The following is a 21522-nucleotide window of genomic DNA, read 5'->3' as shown; positions in this document are numbered from 1 at the left end:
CTAGATAATCATTGTGTTGTCTTACAGGATCTGAAAGACTTCAGTTACACCCAGTCCAATGAGCAGTTAAAAACGTCTGCCTCTACGAGCATCTATGGGAAACCAATAGTTGGGGATCTTGTGTGAGAGAAGGTGGAAGTAAACAAGAGTTTGGCCCTTCATACCAGGCACCAGTGCCAGTCCTCAGGGTTCAAGGTACAAGAACTGTTACCTTGCCACTGCTTCCTCGTTCCAAAGAGAATAGTTTTGTCTTCATCGATCATGTCAAATTACAACATGTGGCCAATTCTAAACAGTAGGCCACGAGGGTAGTTCCTCATCTCCTCTTGTGACGTATTGCAAATATATCAATAAATGGAGCTGTACTTACATCCAGCTCCCCCAATGTGTAATTACCAAATAATCAGTCCGTTGGCAGTGAAGAAAAATCAATCGTTTATTAAACAAAGTACTCTATAGAGGAGCCTCACCCGACCTCATCCCTCAAGGTGCGCAGAGAAGACTGCTAGCTTACGGTCAAGACAAGTCATATATACTTTTCGAATACACATGCAATCACCTTAGATGGAAAATTACAAGAGGCTTCTAGGGGCCTCAAGGAAAGACCATATTAGGCACACAGAATTGGCTCAGAATAACTCAATTCATTATAGTTAGGTCAAAGAGGTTGACACCCCTCGCCCCGGCACTCGGGAGGACAGGCACAGCGCCTTCAGGAATGTGCTTCATTGCATTCAAACCCAGATGTAACCTTGGGCCTTCAGACAGAGGGAAGGATAGTCCACCTTCAGCTGCTCCTCTCTAGCTCAGAGAGAAGGAGTTCTGTCGGTTAAGAGGGAAAACACGTGACTTTAGCTCAACACAGGACAGGGCCAACTATAATGGCATCTACGTGGATTCTCGGCCTAGTTCACTTAGGATAAGGAAAACACTAAAACACTTGTGTGAGTAAAAGGAAGTATATAAAACAATACACATATATAACATATATCAGGGAGTATATAGGTACATTATGCTAACAACTATATAACTATGTCTACGGATACAGGGAAAGGGAAAGAACCAGATTTTCATCCTTCAGATCCACCCTTTTTAGCATGATGTAGCTAACTAACTGGAATTCAGCCTTAAAAAATACCTTCATCAATCTTCATTAGTTCATTTATTTCTTGCTGAACCATCTTCTTCTTCACAGCGGAGTGAGAAGGAACTATTGCAGTAGAAAATCTAGTGGCACAATAGGAACAGCAAGCTGGCCCACAGTGTATGCAAAGACAGCAAGTAAATATAACCCCAGCTATTCCTACAAGAATCATTAATAGCTTCCAACCCCAAGTGGACAATAATTCCCAGAACCATCCAGAGAAAGACCAGGTGCCATTCTCTGCGTGAATTTCTGAAGCTAAACGCAATTTCTGGATAGCCAAATGAACGGTGGGGGCCGAATCGTGGATATACACGCAGCAGGAGCTGCCGATCACGCAACAAGCTCCTCCTCGATCGGCCAAGATAACCTCTAACACCATTCGATTTTGAAGCGAGACAGTCTCGTCGCCTGAAGCTCTACTGTCATATTAGTGAAGATATCCGTAGTAATGTTAATAACTCGCTCAATCACTCTGGACAACTGTCGCACTTCTCTACTAGTTAGTATTGGACCCCATATAGGAAATATTCCCTTTGCAATATCGAAAACAGTTGTAGTGGAGTATCAGTCTGATCTATATCAGAAGTATCTATCTGTCTCCTATTTCTAGTGAGTGATAGGCTTTGATCGTCCAAACGATGGTCTTTATGATAATTGGAGGGGACTATATATACTGGTGGATACAAGAAGGACAAATCACAGCTTCCTGACCATCCACGCGGGAGCCATGTATATGCATTTTCTCCACACACGAAATAGACATTTGGGGGAGTCAAAAGTGGGGGGCTGCTAAAGGTTTTTAAACGATAAGTGTAATTACACACACTTTCTCCTACCGTGACATGTCCTGCTCCCTGTACACAAAATGCCGATGTACTATTCAAAATAGGTATAGGCAGGGCTCTATCGTCAGTAACATTTCTTTCGATAAATTGCTGAAAATACTGAGTATGGTTAAACTCGACAAAGTCAAGAATTTCATTCTGGAACCAAGTAACATTCTCATAAGTAGTATATAGATTCATTCAAGCATCAGGATCTAATGATCCTTCTCCATCCCCACCTTCTGGATCAAAACCTTGATGTACTTCTATATATGCTAAAATCATGGTATAATCTTTTTCAGAATATCGTTTGGGGTCTACAGTATAATGCATGTACATAGCAGACAATATTTTGAACCAGGCCTCACAACTTCCTAAGTAGGACAAGGGCAAGGATATGAACAAATCGTGCTTATGCATCACTGAAGGTAAAAGGCCATACACCCAACAATTTGTAGTATTTGTCGCACTATGTGTTTGGTGAAGCATTTCCACAAATACATTCTTTGCATAGGTTTGGCGATGTCTTTCCTTATGTGGGGCCAAAGTAAAAAACATGTGTTCTTGGGCTGGGGTAGTAGTTCCTAAAACAGTATGCATTCGATGATGGAATTCTAAATAAAAGAACTCTCCCATCATAATTACAAACAAAATCGCTACAGTTATAATAAAGGCAATTTTAACATTTCGGGTCCAACTGGAAAATACTGGCATATACACAGGACGATGACGTGGTACAAACGGGCGTTCTTCCTCAGGGAAAAATTGGGCAAAGGGATACATTCGAACTAAAAAGTCCAAACTACACTAAGGGACGCAGTCCAACCTGCCAGAGGGTTCTTCTTTCCTGTGTCCGTCTAGACCCTCACAGGAAGGCTCCTATCGTTCATCTCAAAGTAATGCAAACAAATCCTCTCGTTGGGGTTATATCTGTACACAACCCTTGAAGAAAAATACAACCTGGGCCTCTTAACTGCTTCCGAGTCTTTCTTTCTGAACAGAGCAATACCAGTGTTCCTGGCTCTCAACTAGTTCAGTCCAGTGTCTCGCTCAGTACCCCAGAGAGGGTTCTAACAAACGCTTTCACTCAAGTCTTTCCCTATCTCCTACCAACTTCTCCTAGGGTACCGCGTTGTTTTCTGGGCCGCAGGTTGTAGCGAACATGGCCAGGTGTTTCCTGATCAGCAAACAAAACAGAAGAAGATGCTTCCGGTACCGCGGGAATATCAATAGCCTTTCGAACAACTGTAGAAACAACAGATTTTGGGGCAACTGCTGAAGCAGATATAAATACCCGGTCTACTCCTGGAACTCCTTCTTCTTGCCCTCCTTCAACTACCTGGGCGTCAGAAAAAGGATCAAAGCAAGTGGCTCGCTCACTTTCCTGGGTCAAAATTCTTTCTGGAGGCTACTGATCACAAGGAAGCGGCAGCGGTATTAGTTTTACATGGGAGACATGGATCCAATGTCTCTTTCCATCCACTTTCACCGCGGTACGCGTGGCCAGCAGAACTTGATGCAGCTTAGACCATCTGAGAGCCAGGCTGGAGTCTTGCTGATAGTTCTTGACCAGAACCCACTGACCAGGTTCCAAACAATGTCCTGGACCGTCCGGCAGGGGCTGCAACACTGCTGATACCTGCTGATGAATGGAACGAAGATCTTTAGTTAACGCATACAAGTAATCTGTCAGAATAGGATACTCAAAATCTCTAAATGATCTAGGTCTTGGCACCCCCCAGACATTTGCGGGTCGTCCAAAGACAACCTCATAAGGTGACAGTCCTGATCGGGAATGAGGGGTAACTCTTTCTGACATCCAAGCTAATGGTAGGATATCAGTCCATTTTAGTTTCGTAGTTTCCTGTATATTAGCCATTTTCAATTTCAGTATTCCATTGTACTTTTCCACCAACCCTGCAGATTGTGGATGTCGAGCTGCATGAAATTTCTGTTTAATCTGTAGCCCATTACAACCATGCTTTACAAGTTCTGCATTAAAATGTCCCCCGTTATCTGTCCAGATCACCCGAGGTAATCGATAGCGGGGGAAAAATTATTTGATCAAGGCCTTTGCTGTTGCCAAAGCAGTGTTCTCCTTGGTCGGGTAGGCCTCCACCCATTTACTAAAAGCACAGACCACGACCAAGACATACTTCAAATTGTTAACATGCTCCATATGTATGTAATCCACTTGGAGTACTTCAAAAGGCAGGCTAGGTGTTGCACAGTTTCCGCTAAGGACAGGTTCCCTTCCTCCCGGGTTATGTTGTAAACAGATCATGCAATATCGGACCAAATGTGCAGCTGTCTTTGGGATATTCGGGTTATTCCACACAAGATCTAACAGTGCACAGATTCCCCTTGCACCAACGTGTACTGGGCCATGGGCCAAAGTCACTACACCATTCACTAATGCATTGGATTTAACCATCTTTGCTTGTCAGTCAAATCAACCCAACAGTTATTTTCATCCAACCTCCCCACTTCCTTTTCCCAATAGACCAGTTCGGCAGGGGTAGCTTCTTTCTGTATTTCCCGGACACTCTCCATAGTGTTATCAAACATTTCTGAGTCTGCCACCCACCTAGCAGATGTAGTCACAAACATTGGGGTCATTTTGGACTTGGCCTTAGCTATTTGATCTGCAAAAGCATTGCCCTCACCAACTTCATCTACCACCGCTTTATGAGCGCTACATTTCACCACTGCCACCATCTTAGGTAATGTTAATGCAGTCAGCAATCGCAAAATCAAAGGGCCATGTTGTATTCGTTGCCCATGAGAAGTAAGGAAACCTCTTTCTGCCCACAGCCGCCCGAAACTATGGGCCACGCCAAAGGCGTATTGTCTGTCTGTGTAAATGTTTACCCTCAACCCTTGACTCAATTCACAGGCCCGTAATAGTGCCACTAACTCAGCAGCCTGGGATGATTGATAGGGCACTTGGGAAGTCTTAATTACTGTGCGAAGGGTTGTAATGGCATATGCAGCTGCCGTTGTGCCATCTGCTAACTTAAAACAAGAGCCATCCACATACAATTCCCCTTGAGAGTCAGATAGGGGGATGTCTGTGAGGTCCACCCGTCCCTTCGTCTCTTCTTCAGTCCGAAATATGCAATCATGCATGTCATTATTTTCTTCATCAGAAGGGAGTGGTAGTAACGTGGCAGGGTTCAGAGTGGCACAACGTTTAATTGTAATATGGGGGGCAAACAAAGTAAATTAGTATCCAGTAAGACGTGCATTCGTAAGGTGCTGGGTCTTCGTCTTATTCAATAACACATCCACAGCGTGCGGTGCCATCACTGTGAGGTCAGAATTTAAAACCAGCCCTTCCGATTGTCGGATGGCCACCGCAGCCGTGGCCCTCAGACAGCTAGGAAGTGCTCATGCAACATTATCCAATACTGCTGAAAAATAAGCACAAGGTCTCTGCTTGCCTCCAAATCCTTGTGTTAACACAGAAAGCGAACAACCGTCCACCTTGTGCACATAGAGTAAAAAAGGTTTTCGGTAGTCCGGAATACCCAAGACGGGTGCAGAACAAAGCGCAGATTTCAAGGAGTCAAAAGCTTGCTGACATTCATCAGTCCAAGGGAGGGGTTCATGCACATCTTTGGTGGTTAAATGCAGCAGAGGCTTAGCAAGAAGAGAGTAATTAGGAATCCATTGGCGACAGTAAGAAGTTATGCCAAGAAAAGCACGAACATCACGTTGAGTACAAGGTACAGACATGTTAAAAATGGTAGTAACACGCTCAGGGGTTAATCTCCTCCCCGCTTTCGACAGTAGATGACCAAGATATGTCACCTCCTGTCGACAATATTGAAACTTGGAGAGAGATACTTTATTACAATTAGTAGCTAAATGGTACATCATACTGTGGCTTCTTTGCAACCTTCCTCCGTATCGGAAGCTACCAGTAGGTCATCGACATACTGCAAGAGCACGTTTTCTGGGGGCAAAATCAAGTAATCTAATACAGCTTTCAAAGCTTGACTGTATATGCTGGGACTCTCTGTATATCCTTGAGGATCGCAACAAAATCTGAAGCTGCGACCAGATAATGATAAGCCGAAGATTTGTCGACTATCTGGATGAATAGGAATGCTAAAGAAAGCATTCTTCAAATCATTAACTGGGAAATATTTAGCAGTCGGAGGAATCATAGTGAGTATGGTAGTAATGCCTGACACTACAGGGTACTGGGGCACTACAATCTTGTTAACCTCACGCAGATCAATCACAAAACGATATTTATCGATATGATCAGAATCGTTATTAGTGGGAGCCTTTTTTAAGATCGGTAAAATCGGGCTATTTCAAACATTGGCAGAAGTTTCTTCTACTACACCCTTGTCAATCAAATCTTGTATGATGGAAAGCAAAGCTTGTTCACCTGCCGGTGAAATTTTATACTGTGGTATTCGGGGCAACTTCGCATGTGGTTTCAAAGTAATGGAAACAGGCAGAATGTTCAAGAGACCAACAGCCGCCTCTCCAGTTGCCCACAACGTAGAAGGATCAGCGGCCAGTTCCGGAGGGAGTGGTTCATTTTTAACAAAACACTGTCGGTTTAGTTTGTCGAGAGTGTATAGTTAAATAGTCACGATCCGGAGAACAATGGATCTTAGCATTCAGCCTTTTCAACAGGTCCATTCCTAGTAGATTCTCCCTGCAATGTGAAGTTAGCAGAAATGGAGAGTCCACTGTGACCGGACCGATGGTAAACGGGATAGGTTTCGAAATGGGGCTCACCACCGAGACTCCAGAGAATCCTAAGGAAACATTATTTTGCCCGGACAGAGCAGCCCCTGGGACCAGTGAACGAGCAATGGAACTATTCATCCCACCCGTATCAATCCATCCCACCCGTATCAATCAAAAAGTCCTCGGAAGTTCCCATCAAATGCCCTCTCACATACGGTCCTTGCTGATCAACGGGTACGGACACTTGGCCCCTACTCTGACAATGGCTGTCCTATGCATATGTATACCCATCTGCTCCTCCGAACATACAGTCTTCATTGTAATACTGCCTACCTTTTTGGTTGTCAAAACAATTTTTCTCAGAAATACTACGGGCCGCTTCTTCTCTTCGCATGTCGCTCCGGTCGGTACCGCCTCAACCTCTCCCTCTCCCTCTCACCGCCCCATTCTGAGCCAACAACAGTGGACACAGAGCCCGCCAATGCCCTTCCTGTTTGCAATAAGCGCATTGGTTTATTCCTAAAGTTACAGCTAGACCTCCGCCTCGTCCACTTCCCACCCCTTTTGGGGTGAATCCTCTACCGCCTCTCTCTCTCCCTTGTCCACTAACGACTTGCTGCATCAATACTCAAGTTTTTAGATCTTTAGCTTTCTTCTCTAATTTGTCCTTACTCTCATTCTCCCTATGCTCGTAATACTGAGCCATGCTCAGTATTACCGAAGGCGTAGTGGTAGTCCAAGTACTTTCGTCAGCCTGCATTTGTGCAGAGACTTCAGGCAATAGGTTAGTTACAAACCGATTAACAAACAATCGAATGCCGCCTTCCGTCGATAGATCATGACCACTAAAATCAATAAACACCCCTTCAAATCTAGTGAAAAAATCCGAAACACTCTGCTCCTTTTTCTGCTTACATGCCGTCAACTTATCCCAATCTACTTTGCGAGGCGGAATCAGAGAATGCATGCAAGTAATTATTTTAGCTGGTAGGTCCATTATTTCCGCTCTGGGTTTATCACCGGGTTTTGGATCCTTGTCCCAGTCTTTGAACTGTTCCCAAGTTCCTCCCAACTCAGCGGCATGATTCTGGTCATGCACTTGGCGACACACATCTATCGGAACCAAGAGACCAAAGAACAACTCTACATCGGCTAATTAATTAATCGTGGGTTTCTAACGCGCTAGAATCGACTCCCGAAGGAGTATCTCTGCGCAGTAGACCGCTGGGGAACCCATCCTGGCTTTCCCTGTGAGATGGTCCCTACTGGGTATCTCCAAGGTGAAACCAGGCATCCCCGGCGTATGTGGGGGGCCATTGTGGAGATGAGTCAAGCTAATGCCCAGAGTTGCCGAGTGTGATCCCTGGTTAGAGTAGGCACCGAGGTGAGAATTATCGAGTCCGCTGACCCTGGTCTACGACCATGCCGCGTCGGGAATTGAACCCTGGTCCCAGGCCGTCCTCTGCTCTCGGGTCTGCCGTCTCTAACCAGTGAGCCACACCACACCACTCCATCGGCTAAAGTCATAACGGCTGAAGAAGCAGCTTCCGTCAGCTCTTTATAATAAGCCGTAGGGTTTTTTTGGGGATAGGGAAGCTGTGATTTTAGAGAAAGGACCTCTCTTCTTTTCCAAGGAGTGTAGACCCATTGTTCCTGGATTCGTGCTTCCACACGAGCTCTTGTAACCACATTCTGATCATTTTGTATTTCAGGATGATAAATGGGATGTACTACCCGCATAGGATGCTGGGAATCCCTATTTGGACATTTCAAAAACATTCTCCCTCGGCACTTCACTAGAATTTCAACATTCCTATACACATCCTCTGGACTCAGTTCAAACTTATGAGCTCGTTCCAAAATATCATATATCACTTGAGGGGCTCTTCCATCTGGGAAACACTGTTCCCACATGGAAATAAGTCGATTAGCCATATGTTCCAATGCATATTGCTGCATCACAGGCTCATAATCTTTCATAGTACTCCATATGTCAGTGACTGTATATATAGGATTCCGCATCCACTGGGACGCTTGATTCACAACCAACTCTTTCTCATCGTACCCCACTGATGCCCGGGTATATAACCTCCGTGCACCAAGATCCCCTGGAGTCCGAGAAGGGGTCAAATCTATCAAAGCAGGGGTTGTGCTTGGTGATTGAGAAGTCAAAACTGGAGTTGGAGGGGATAGAACGACAGATGACCTGATAGAGGGAGATAATGCATCAGGAATCAGAGTAGCAGTTTCCCCCGCGGAGGTAGAGGAAACAAGAGAAGATCCAGTGGGGGCGGAGGGAAGGGTAACTGCAGAGGTTCGGGCCAACGGAACTGCGTCTTAAATTAAAGGCACAGCTGGATACACGTGCTGAGGGGCATACGGAGGATGGGGCCTAGTATCGAGCAAACCTTCTAATTCATCCTCCGGTTCTTTCCTAGCCACGTAGCTTTTATCTACCTGTAGCTTAAACTGTCTGTTTATGCAATCAATATTCTGCTCAGTCTGGCTTTTATTATATGCAATAGCCTTTTGCGTAATTATTTGTCCTGCTTTGGCTTTCCATACCTTTTCTTCCCTAATACGTCTACGCTTTGCTTCCTTCTGCCACATGTTTAGGGTGTCGAACATTGCCTGCCGGCTACGTTTAGAAAACAACCGATCCTGCAAATACTGTATCTTTTTCTCATCAAAAGACCCGGTTAAGGGCCATTGTAGTTCCACATTATCCTTTGTATACTTATGCCATAATGTATTAAACAAAAGGGGTGTAATACCATGCTTACAATACATATCATGACTCAGACTTCCCTCCGAAGGTGCAGGCTGACTTTCATCCAATCGCGTGCCCTTTCGGCAACCACATCCAAAGCAAAATTTACTAAAGCACAGCATTTTGTCGTACTCACTCACCGTCAAATTTCATTCAGAAAAACAATCTCCCAAACATGGCCATGTTCATACTTTCGGTCTAATTCATTCAAAGGTACAGACAAGACAATACAAAGCAATACAAACGGAAACCTACACGAAAAAATTTCAATTTGACATGTCTTTTCCAAACCAAAAGAACGAAGGCTGTCGACTCCCGTTCATGGAGAACTTTAATCAATTCTGATGTCCAGACCAACAGACACCAAAATCAGGCAGTCCAGAGACTACCAATAGACCACCGCACAGGATTTAACCACAGACCGACCTACAGGCCATCCTGCAGCCCCCCTGGTTCACCCGTTGGACTATTCTGACTAAGCCCGCTGTCTTAACGTCGCTCCAGATATGTCCAAGGGCTACCCAAGCGTAACTACAGGCATTTCCGAGAGCAGCCCTGCCTAGGGTGCACAACGCGAGCCACACCAAGGCGTCCGGTCGATATCTCTATTATTCACCAAGCAAGCCCGTGGATCGTCTACCCGTGCAGCCGCAATGCTGCCCCGTCAGACCTCCAAAAAGTTCTCCGTTGTCCACCGACCACCAAATCCAAAACCGTTAACTGTCCCAAAAATCACTGCTCCAACCAACAAGACGATTCACTCACCTGATGCGCACAGGTATGATTGTGATTTCTCCACTACCAACTTTCGTAGACCAACACGGTCAGCTCCAGGGTTCCGCCCGTAGGACTCCGGCAAGGGGCCACTAGCAGCAGAGGCTCTCTGATTGAGAGTGCAGAGTAAATCCAAATTTCTGGTCGGTCCACCCCCTTGATCAAAAAGTACCCCCTTTTGTCCTGTTCACCCCGATTACGGGAGGACGGTCCCACCAGAGTCGCCAACTGACGTATTGCAAATAAATCAATAAATGGAGCTGTACTTACCCCCAGCTCCCCCAATGCGTAATTACCAAATAATCAGGCCTCCAACCCTTGTCTTTCTTTTTGACCAAAAAAAGGTTGCTCACAAAACCTATGAGATCCATAGGGACCTCCAAAATTGCACCTTTTTAAATCATTGAAGAGATTTCCTCTTCTATTATGGCTTGTTGTACCTGGGACATGGGAATACTTTTTGGAAGAGAAAGCTGAATAGGTTCTTGGTCGAAATCTATTGTAAAACCCTTTACAGTGTTTAGAACCCAAGTATCCTGAGTAATGGATTCCCAATTATTTAGGAAATACTTCAGTCTCCCGCCCACCTTTGAGGGGAAAGAAAGGGAAGGTAGAGGGGAAACACTCACCTGAGGGGTTGGTCTGGGTATTTGACCCATGTGTTCTGAATCCTCTGCCACGCTGTCCTCTGCCCCTTTAAGGGTAGAATTGCGGACTCGTATATTGATATTGTTGATATTGTTGGTATTGTGGGTAGCCTCTGCCACCTCCACGTGATCTAAAATTGGGCCTCTGAGAAAAACGGCCGGAAGGTTGGCCTCGTCTTCCGGCCCTTCCAAAAAGACTGTTTACAGTATTGAAAACCTTGCGCATGTTTTGTTGCGCTCTGTCTAATGCAGTAAATGTTGAAACATACTTGCCGAGGGATTTAATTAAATCTTCGCCAAAGAGAAGCCCTTTTTGGTTATTAGGTTCCTTATCAGCAAGATCGGCGAGTTTAGGGTTAATACGAGTGAGAACCACTCTACGCCTTTCAGCATTAATGCTTGTATTGGCATTCCCCAAAAGAATAATAGCCCTTTGGCTCCATCCTCTTATCAGCTCAGTATCCAGGTGAGTCCCCTCCAAATGGGACTCCTTAGCAGAGTCGAGGATTCTCGTGAGAGGGCCAAGGACGTCGAGGAGACAATCCTGACAAGTTTTAAAGGATTTCTCCATACCCTTCCTGGGGTCACGTCCCAATTTAAAAAGAGATTTGATCAGGTCAGGATCAAGATTTGGGGTGTAACAGGTCTTATCACCAACCGAGGGTCTAGAACATTCTGCTCTCAAGATGTTACGAGTTTCCCTCTCCAAGGGATATCTAATCCATTTTTTAACAAACTTGGAAACATGTTCTTGAGGGTACCACTCAGAGCTTTGTGGATGTTTTAAGTTTTGAGGAGAAAGCATCTCCTCGCCCAAAGGGTTGCAAATCACATCTTTACTGGATTAATTCGTATTTTCTAGACCCTCCCCAAAATCATGGTCTTGGTCATTAAGATCAAGTACATATTCGTCTAAAAACTCAGATTCATCTGAGGTACGATCATCATCATAGTGAGCATTTCTAAAATGTGTCGCTTCGGGCACCATTATTCTTTGTGCCGCCAAGGGCACCCAAGCCACTTGAGGTGCGAAGACCTCCCTCACTCCTTGAGGTACTAGGACCTCTACCAATAGATGAGGTGCTAAGACCTCCCATGCTCAAACTAACATTATTGTTCTTTTTTAGTCTTTTACCAGAGACTGTGTCATCCTGTTGAGTAGGACGTTTAGTACTTATTACATTAGAAAGTCCTTCTTTTAGACACGATCTCATCTCTGATTGGAGTAATTTTTTTAATTTATCAGTGGTGATATCTTGAGAAGGAGCAGAAGCCTCCTCAGAGCCAGAGCTGGACAGGTTTAATAAAAAGTACAGCCAATGAGTGAGAAGTTTCTTTTTATGTAGTAATGTAGGAGTTATCTTTATAATCAGGATTATTTTAGGTAAATAGGTCTTATTTCCGAGGATTTATCCTGAAAATGCTCTATTTCCGAGGGTTTATTCCGAAAATGCTCATACGCTCGTAAATAGGCCAACTGCCGCTTGTTGGTGAAGACGAGCGCGTGCAAGATAGAGGGGTTGCTATAGAAACGCCCTCACAAGCTTCGTCAATGCGTGCGAATAAAGGAAATGCCCTTAGCAACCCGACGACGCGGCGTCGCTGTTGCTTAGGGCCATTCCTTCAATGCGCCACAGTCTCGCGCTGCTGAGCGCGAGGGGAAAGCCCAACAACTAAAGGAAGGAAAGTAAGTAAATAAGGATAAGGATACTTACCTTAAATAAAGGAACAATGTACATCGCCAAGGAGAAGACGTGCTAAGCACAGACAAAGTGGGAAAAAAACAAAGATTGACAAATTTGACGAGTCGAGCGAGTCGTGAATGACTAAGACTAAATCCAAAGTCATTCAAGCTAACAGCACACAAGCGCGCAGGGATGGGGGGGGGGGGGGGAGGGGGGTTGCAATGAGGGAATCTCCATACATTGGAAATCGGTAGTGAAAAGGGTGTGTGGGATTATGGGGGAAGGAAACTGCCACACCATAAATAAAACACTCATACTAAAGTCAAAGAAACCCCAAAATACCATAAAGTAATATATAAAACCCCTAAAAAACGAAAAAACACAGATAATAAGAAGATATAAGGTTAGACTTATCTGCTTGGGGTTATTGTGGCTGATAGACACAAATTGTTGTCACACTCGTTTACGGAATTCCACACCGGGGTTCAAGGCCAGCAGACCCTATCCCCGTTACTCCCCCACTCACAACATTCCGGTATTGTTACCACCTATTCAGTGGGGAAGTTGTGTCAACAATGATTGGAACATTCCACACTGTCTGCAGTAAGACATCTTTCCTGTCCGAAGACATGGTCTTATCAGATTTCTTATTAGGTTTGGAGTCTCCACATTCTAAAATATTTATTTATGCTACATATAATGAAATTTGGAAATTATTACAAATTGAAGATACTGCATGCTTAAGACAAATTGATCAAGGTAATTGAAATAAAGTGCTCACTGTTGTTGATAGTATTAATACACAGTCTTCTCATATTTATAATTTGAATAACACTCTTGTTAATGTCATGCAAAGTGACCTGTCGACATTATATCATGGGCAAAGTCAGATTAAATCTGTTATGCAGTTGAGCTGGACACTGCAAACCCTCAAAAATGGGTGCTTACCCTGCCCTACCTAAATTCCAGTCACCTATTTTTACCCTTTTTCTGAAATGGAAATAACCATTGATGGCACAAAAACGCCACAATACACAATGTTACACCTGTAGAAATTAGAACAGCTCCCATTTACAATAGCCAAGGTTAATGCACTGCATAATATCTTTGCCTGTTTTAACATTTCAGTTCACAGCTTGCATGAAACATTTCCCATCCAGTAGATATGAAACGCTAGGAATCTGCTTCATTCAGGACTTCTGGTCAGTTCCATTTTAGTATCATTGTGAACGTGCCAACGAAGAAGTCTTTCTTACTGGAAAGGAATGAGACTCAACTATCAGACACTCACTTGTTTGCAAACACGTGACCATTCACGGCACATGTAACGCGCCTGTAGAGAACTTAGCCTGTTTTCTAAAACGAATACCAGCCCTCGAAATACTTCTTCTTATTACTGTCCTCTTAAATGGAAGTTATTTAATGTTAAGCGATCAAGGCTGTTGCGGAATGCGAGCTGGGATCCCATACATTTGATCAGTTTCCCAGATCATCACATACTGTAATAAAGTTCTTTTTCTTCCTAGTTAAAGGAATATGGATAGCCCATTGTAGCCTTCCATTCCAATGTTTAAGGCAGATTTCAACAGGCCTAGCAGACTCAAACCACTATTGTTTCAAAAAGATGAAGCACTAATCAAAAAAATGACCCAGTCCTCAAGGCAACACAAAACTAAGTGAGGCTGTAAACAGTTCTAGATCGTCCATAGAGCACTCTAATTATATCTCTATTCATAGAGATTATAACACTGTTTCAGTCAATTGCCAACGTTAAAAAATGAGCCCATCTCTGATAAACAAAAAACCGTCCAACACAGTACAGACATTCACTAGAGGGACAACATTTAGAAAAAAGTGTGAATAGCTAGATGACACCTCACGGGCGCACCACCAATGGGGCCCCTGGTTGGTACTCACCAGGTCGGCCCTGTTCTCATCATCGGTGTCAAATAGCTTAACGAAAACGTGTCCAAAACCCAAAGTAAGGAAAGTAACAGTGAATGGTGCAGTGTACAAACAACATATACATACTCAGCCCACAGGCTGTGGGCTGAGTATGAAGCGATAGGTAGTATTCATAACTCACCCTTTTATATTACATGTTAAACTGCAATGCAACAAGAAGATATAAATAAAGTAAGAGTAATATCTTGTTGCGCAGTTTTGTGTGTGTTATATGTTGAACGTTGTTAGTCCGTGTCACATATATGTTGTTTGTACACTGCACCATTCACTGTTACTTTCCTTACTTTGGGGTTTGGACACGTTTTCGTTAAGCTATTTGACACCGATGATGAGAACAGGGCCGACCTGGTGAGTACCAACCAGGGGCCCCATTGGTGGTGCGCCCGTGAGGTGTCATCTAGCTATTCACACTTTTTTCTAAATGTTGTCCCTCTAGTGAATGTCTGTACTGTGTTGGACGGTTTTTTGTTTATCAGAGATGGGCTCATTTTTTAACGTTGGCAATTGACTGAAACAGTGTTATAATCTCTATGAATAGAGATATAATTAGAGTGCTCTATGGACGATCTAGAACTGTTTACAGCCTCACTTAGTTTTGTGTTGCCTTGAGGACTGGGTCATTTTTTTGATTAGTGTTGGATTGAGTGGAGGGCGATCCAGTCCTTTCTGCCCCTCTTGACTCCTAGTATTTGAATATATCAAAAAGATGAAGCACCAACATCTGCTAGAGAAACTCCTCCCCCCCAACCCCCCCCCCCCCTCCCCCAGCCCCTTGACGTATTAGTGGCGCGTTGGTGTGAGGATGCAGTGGCTCGCTGTTGTGTCCTCAGGATTATGGGGTTTCGTGCCTGGAGACTTAAGACGGCGTTGCCTGAGCAGAAGTATGTTATTGTAGCGGTTGAGCCCTTCTGTGTCTTGCGCTCGATGTCCTAGTATGGGCACCCTCTCCATCAACGCAGTCATTTGAAACTGCAGTGCTTGCATCTCTGGCTACAGGTCTGTGATGGGAGCTTCAGTGCCCTTCACGTTCTGTTTATGGTGGTCGGCCTGTAGTAGCCCCAGTTCGGCCGAGACTGATCCAATTTAGCGGCAAGGGGGCTGCAACTATCCTGATGTTTCAATGTTCACATCCAATGGTGTGGTTTGTAAGGCTGGACCCCTGGTCTTTGATTTGCTCATCATAGGAGTAGGGAGATGAGGAGTTGTCAAGTTCCCCCCCTCAATTTGTTGTATCCACATAAGATCTGTTGGTACAAGGGCCCAGGAACATTGTCAGATCCCTTCACTGCTCAAGCGTGTCTGACTATGACCAAGTCCCCCGGAAATCACTCAGCACTGCTCCCCATGGGAATCCACATCCGGGGTACTCCTGTCCACCTTTGGCCTAGGGAAGCAAATGTCCTCTGGACCTCTCCGGGGTCCAATGTATGTTCAGAGGCGGCGTGGCGTGTCCTCGTCAATAGTCTTGAGTTGTAGGCCTTCAGGAGCCTTTCCATACTCGCTGCTTTGGCACCAGCCACCTCACTCATTTCTCAGGCGAGAAGAGGCAGCCTCCGTGAGGGTCAGGCTCACAAGGTTGTTGCCAGGGCAGAGCGGCAGCGAGTTCTGCACAGTGCGGAGGCATCCAGTTCAGGCTGGGCTCCAGAAATTTAGTTCAATATGGCTGATGACACTTAGGGGCTGGGGGGAAGCCCAACTCTAATTTGCCCTCCCCCCCCTTATCCACGGGGGGGCTACCTCACATGCTGCTCCTCACCGCACTGCTCATGTCTTCTGCCGGGACCTGCCCCAACTGACCATTTAAGCAGCCTGACGCAGACACGTGTTTCCAGAGCACCTTTTCTGCCGCTGGTCGTCCCCAAGCCCAGCTCCTCCACCTCACCTCTGTTTCTTTGGCTTCAGCAGGAGCCCAGGGCGCCACACCTACGTCATGCAGGCAGTCCGTCCCCGCTGACGAGGGGCTTGTGGTGGCCACAGGCTTCCCCCTTGCACCTCACTCGCGCCCCCTCGCTCGGAAGCAGCCTCCAAGTACCAGTCGATTGCTCCCGGCCGAGGGGTCCCCACTCCCAGGGGTGTTTAAGGTGTTGGCCGGCAGTATACACCAGGACAGTTGCCTCCCCTCTAGGAAGGATATGAGCAGGGTTTTAATTGGGCTTGGTTCGGAGCCGCTGGATTATACGACTGCTATCTTAGCTGCTTAGCCATGCCCCTGATAACGTTTGTCTGTCTGTCTTTTGGAGCAATGATGCAGACTGAGCAGTTGTAGAGACCACCATTGCCCTTCACAGAACTTAATGTATTCATTTTGACACTGTTTGTGCACAGTCTATTTTGGCTAAGGTGACATTTTCTAGGCATGATCTTTGGCATACCTCTGATAGCCGGCTATGTTGCTTACCTCACTTGCAACGTGCTGATAAAATGCAGAGCAATGAAGATTTGGTCAGGAAGTTCTACAAAACATGTTTTTCTAATAGTAAGCTGCTCCTATGCTGTCTTCTCTACAATTTCCAATTTTCAGTATATATGGAATCTTCTCTCAAAATATGATGGCATGGGCTCCACCCTGTACTGATAAGTAAGACCAAGTTTCCAGTATGCTGACTAAGTTACTCTTTGTCCGTAGCTTCTGTGATGTAGGGCAGGTTATCTGCTGATTTGATGATTCGAATAAATGTAAGGCCTACGGGTAAATGACTGTCCCTGTTTAGGTAACTTTATTAATTTTTCCTCTTAATGTATATGACATGAGAACTGTTCCTTGATTGCAGTGAGTTACATATACTTTGTTATTCCTTCTTTTTCTACAGGCACAATCTGGTAGAATAAAAGACTGCTGATATTTTAATTGTATTTTAACATTTCCCTTATTTCCCCTCTCAGAGGCACCAGTAGACCGCCAGATCCACTTTCCTTTATCACCTGCTTTTGCAGAAGTAGAGAGGAATGGAAAACCTGCCTTTGTTGATTTAACAGAAGACATGCTAAACATGGATGTGGAAGATATCCAATGTGAGTTTGCTGTTACTGATTACTATTCTTCATTTGTTAAATAAAAATACTTTTTTCCAACCTGTACCATACTCTTGTTTACTAACACTAGAACAAGCAGATGCTTTTCCTGGTATTTCTAGATATGTCAGAGGTGTTTGATCTTGAAGGCAGGAACATCTCTTGCTTCCAAGCTTGCGATGACACTGTGCTGTCAAGGACAATGACAAATATATATTTAAATTCTATGTCTCAATTTAGAGTCTGCTCGAGCTGTCAAAATAGAATATTATTTCCAACTCTGTTGTGAAAGAGAAGAATGCCTTTTAACACTACTGATTGAATTTAACACCAATGATGTCTTTCCTTCAGTAGCAAAACTTTTCCAGTTGTGCCACAACTGAATAGAGAGAGCAAAAGACCTTCCTCCAGCTTTAAAGACTGAATTGTTTTTAAATGGGCACTTAACTTTCTTTCAGCATGCTTTTGATGTATGAAGAATATATTTAGGATAAATGCCACTCTAGGAAAATAGATGACCCTGCTCCCTAGATCAAAGAATACTTTTAAAAATTGCTTTTGAGTGGGTATGACATTGCATAATCATATTTATTTAAGTACTTGTGACTAACCTTTCAGATTATCTGAACTAGAATCCCTTAGAGGAGATGATAAACACGAATGCGGTGGGTTCCGCTAGGGTGGATTTCCTAAACCTTGAAATTTCATCCATTAGTTAGTAGACTAATTGAGACCAGGGTGGGAGACATGATTTTTTATAACAGACTGTAAAAACATGGGTTATTAGATGACAAGAGTGGAAGCCCCTCAAAAAAAAAAAAAACAACGTCTTTGTCCGAGTGAATCACAAAAGTCATTAAATTAACTGTGCTTAGCCCTCTGGTAGCTTGGCACAAAAACAACCAGGTTAAACTCCGAGACAAATGTGTCAAGTATGTATGTAGTACATAAACAGTAATAAATTGAAAACACAAATATTAAATTCCAGACCAATTTAGAAAAATAGAACAATGTTTAATAAATTAAGTAATATCAGAACAACAAAAATTCAGTCATTAGAACTGGAGATGTGAGTTTTTAAAGTTTTCAATGAAAATAGCACCAAAAAGCACAAAGCGCCAACTCCTTTTATTTGTTGCACTGGATCGATAGAAAGTCATAACGTGAAGCTGAATGCGATGGAGTGGTGGCTGGGTGCACGACAGAGTTTGGCCTGCTGAGAGTTGTACCTTTTTGTCCTTGGAGCTGTGACTGTTCCAGTAAATTCACTGATCCCGAGGCTGCCTAGGGATGCGAGGTGATCTCCCGTGTCGGTCTGCTTTGTGCTTTCTGATCCTGTGAAGCTGCCGATCGGGAGCTGCGATGGGAGGTCCTGTGTCAGTCTGCACTGTGTGGCATCTGATCCAGTGAATCTGCTGATCAGTAACAGCACCATGCTGCCATGTGAGATCCTTCGTAAGTCTGTGCAGTGCTGTGTCTGAACCCTGGAGACCTTCAGTTGCCCAGGGAGTAGTACGCTCCATCTAAGGGGTCAGGACATTAAAAAGAGCAGTTGGGGAGGCGGGGTACGGGGGGTTTTCAGTCCTAATGAATCTTACACAAGTCCATGAGTGTTCAGATGAGAGGTTCTGAAGATCCCGTTTTTATAACAGTTGATGGCCTTTTTAGGGGGGAATTCCAGGACTTACCCCTCAAGACTGGGTTGGATCAGTTCTTTCCCCTGGATCCAAACACTCTAATTTGACACAGGCAAGGGCAGGCCTGGTTTCAGGTTATTTTATGTGTGCTGTAGGCAGAGCCCTTTAAATTGTAATCATGGCACTGTATGGTGCCTCCCCAGCCATCCTGTCTGGAAGACCCTCTACCCTGACAGCTTCGCCCAGTTTATCTCACTGTCTGAAAGCAATACACACCCTACAACAGCAGAGCCGTTCACAGGCATGTGACCCAGGACACTGTCAGTAAGGCACAGTTGGTTTGGACAGAAAAATGGTAACCTTATAAAAGTGGCCTTAAAATCTAGCTTTATTATCAAAGAGGATTTAAAATTGCAATGCCTTTGAGTGTAAACCTCATGTCAATCTGTTCCCAGTCTGAAGTAAAAACTTAAGGGTAATACTGCAACCCAATGCAAGTCTATTGGAGAGACAGCCTTTCAGAAGTGGAAAAAAACTTGAGGTATTTCTTACTGCCAGGACATGTAAAACGTAAACCTATATGTCCTACTTTTTCAATACCGATCACTTTGCCCTCCAGGTGGCTACGGCCTACTATTAACGGTGACTTATACATTTTAAAAAGAAAGGTTTAGGCCTGGCAAAAGGTTTATTTTGCCAGGTCGAAATGGCTGTTTAAAACTGCACTACAGGCTACAGTGGCAGGCCTGAGGCATGTTTTACAAAGGCTACTTTAGTGGGTGGCACAAGAGGGTTGCCCACTGGTAGCGTTTAATTTACAAGCCCTGGGTACTGGTTATACTGTTACTACGGAAGTAAAAGTAAATTAAATGTGCCAATTATATATAGCATAGCAAAAACAATAAGTTGATGGATGGAGTGCTGAAACTTTTCCAACACTTACCCCCAGTCACAGATCTGGGTTTAATCCCATCATCGTTTTTCTACTCACCAAGCAACCCCAGTTTGGACCCAGCCATATGCAAAGCAGTTTTTGACCTTGTTCCTCATGGGAACAGTCCAGCCTGAACTGTAATTATATGTAGTAAACACCACAAGATGACGAACGGAGTGCAGAAACAAGCATCCAAGGCTTGCTGTGCCACTGGATTCAAGCTATTCTGGCTGTTGAGTGGTGATGCCACGAAACGGATCCCAGGATGTTTCTTTCCATCCAGGGAGGACCTTGCCTGGCAGTTCAAGCTAGATTTAACTCCTATCTCTTGACTGGGGTGAGTGTTGGAAAAGTTTCAGCACTTTGTCCATCATCTTGTGTTTGCCAATTATATGTAGTCCATTCTTACCATGTTTGAAGGAGCGAGCATAAGCACTCTAGCCCTGGCTAGCAGGGGTTAAGTGCACAGAGTCCTAATGCCAACAAAAACGAGTTATCCCAAAAATCAGTAAAGGAAGGCAACATATTTGGGGAATGCTGCACCATGGATGTCAGGTCTAACGCAGATACTCTGAGGCATTTACCTAAATACTTCAATCAAAAGGTGAATTAAAAGGCCCTGCCTGGAAAATAAAGCCCCAGGAAATAGTGGCTAGGTTTATTTTCTTCTTTTTAATTTTTTTTCTAAATCCATTCCGAGCAGAGCCTTAAGTAACCCTCTTCTGCTCAGTCAGGATGCTACTAAAAAAAGGATCATCTATTACCTTTCATCTGGTGAGATGAGGAACATGAAGTCAAGTTTGATAGCCGCCACCTTCCTTTTTTTACCTACACAAATAATTACAATGTTACTGGAAAAAACCTGTGTAGTCTGGAAAATGAAAAATATATTAAGAAAAAATAACCCCAAATGTAAGGCTGCCACCTTCACTGGGTTCAGGCCCTTATATTTAAGTAATCGGACAATAAGCAATCTTTAGTTTGCACTAACAGATTGAGGGGGGGGGGGGGGGGTAAAGGTGTCATGTACCCATGGGTTATTCGGCCCACTCGCTAACAAATGTTGACCAGTTATAGAATCAAGACTTCAGCCACTGCTCGAGCGTGTTTAACTCAAAGCTCTCTAATTGCTACTACCCACTTTTGTTGTACGTTCTTGTCTGACTTTATATTTTTGCTTCCAGCACAGATTGTTTATGGATTGTAAAATGACATCTCTAGTCTTTGCCAAAGGCTTGAGATTGCTTTGTAGGCAGCGGAACCTGTCCATCCAATTGTCTGGGATTAGCAAGTTTGTTAGACTTGGTGAAATTGTCAAGCAAGCCCTTTTTGGGAGGCAAGCCTCCTTTGGCTCCACACTCAGCCCAGAGCCCAGCTCCTCCTCCACAAGCTTCACCAGCCACACAGTCCTAAC

General features: G+C 44.3%; 1 protein-coding gene across 6 annotated transcripts in view; it reads left to right on the top strand.

The window, feature by feature from the left end:
• The window catches only part of BIRC6 (baculoviral IAP repeat containing 6), a 2386688-nt gene that overhangs the window by 354389 nt on the left and 2010777 nt on the right, over positions 1 to 21522 (top strand). For all 6 annotated transcript variants that reach the window (XM_086926902.1, XM_086926900.1, XM_086926901.1 and 3 more), the window contains exon 14: positions 17409 to 17537. In XM_086926902.1, the coding sequence (XP_086783028.1) occupies positions 17409 to 17537 (129 nt within the window). The remainder of the gene's footprint in view (positions 1 to 17408; positions 17538 to 21522) is intronic.

This window comes from Lissotriton vulgaris, chromosome 6, assembly GCF_964263255.1.
Source record: "Lissotriton vulgaris chromosome 6, aLisVul1.2, whole genome shotgun sequence".
NCBI classification, from domain to species: Eukaryota; Metazoa; Chordata; class Amphibia; order Caudata; family Salamandridae; genus Lissotriton; species Lissotriton vulgaris.
The sequence above is the reverse complement of the archived record's forward strand: the minus strand, read 5'-3'. Positions and strand labels throughout refer to the sequence as shown.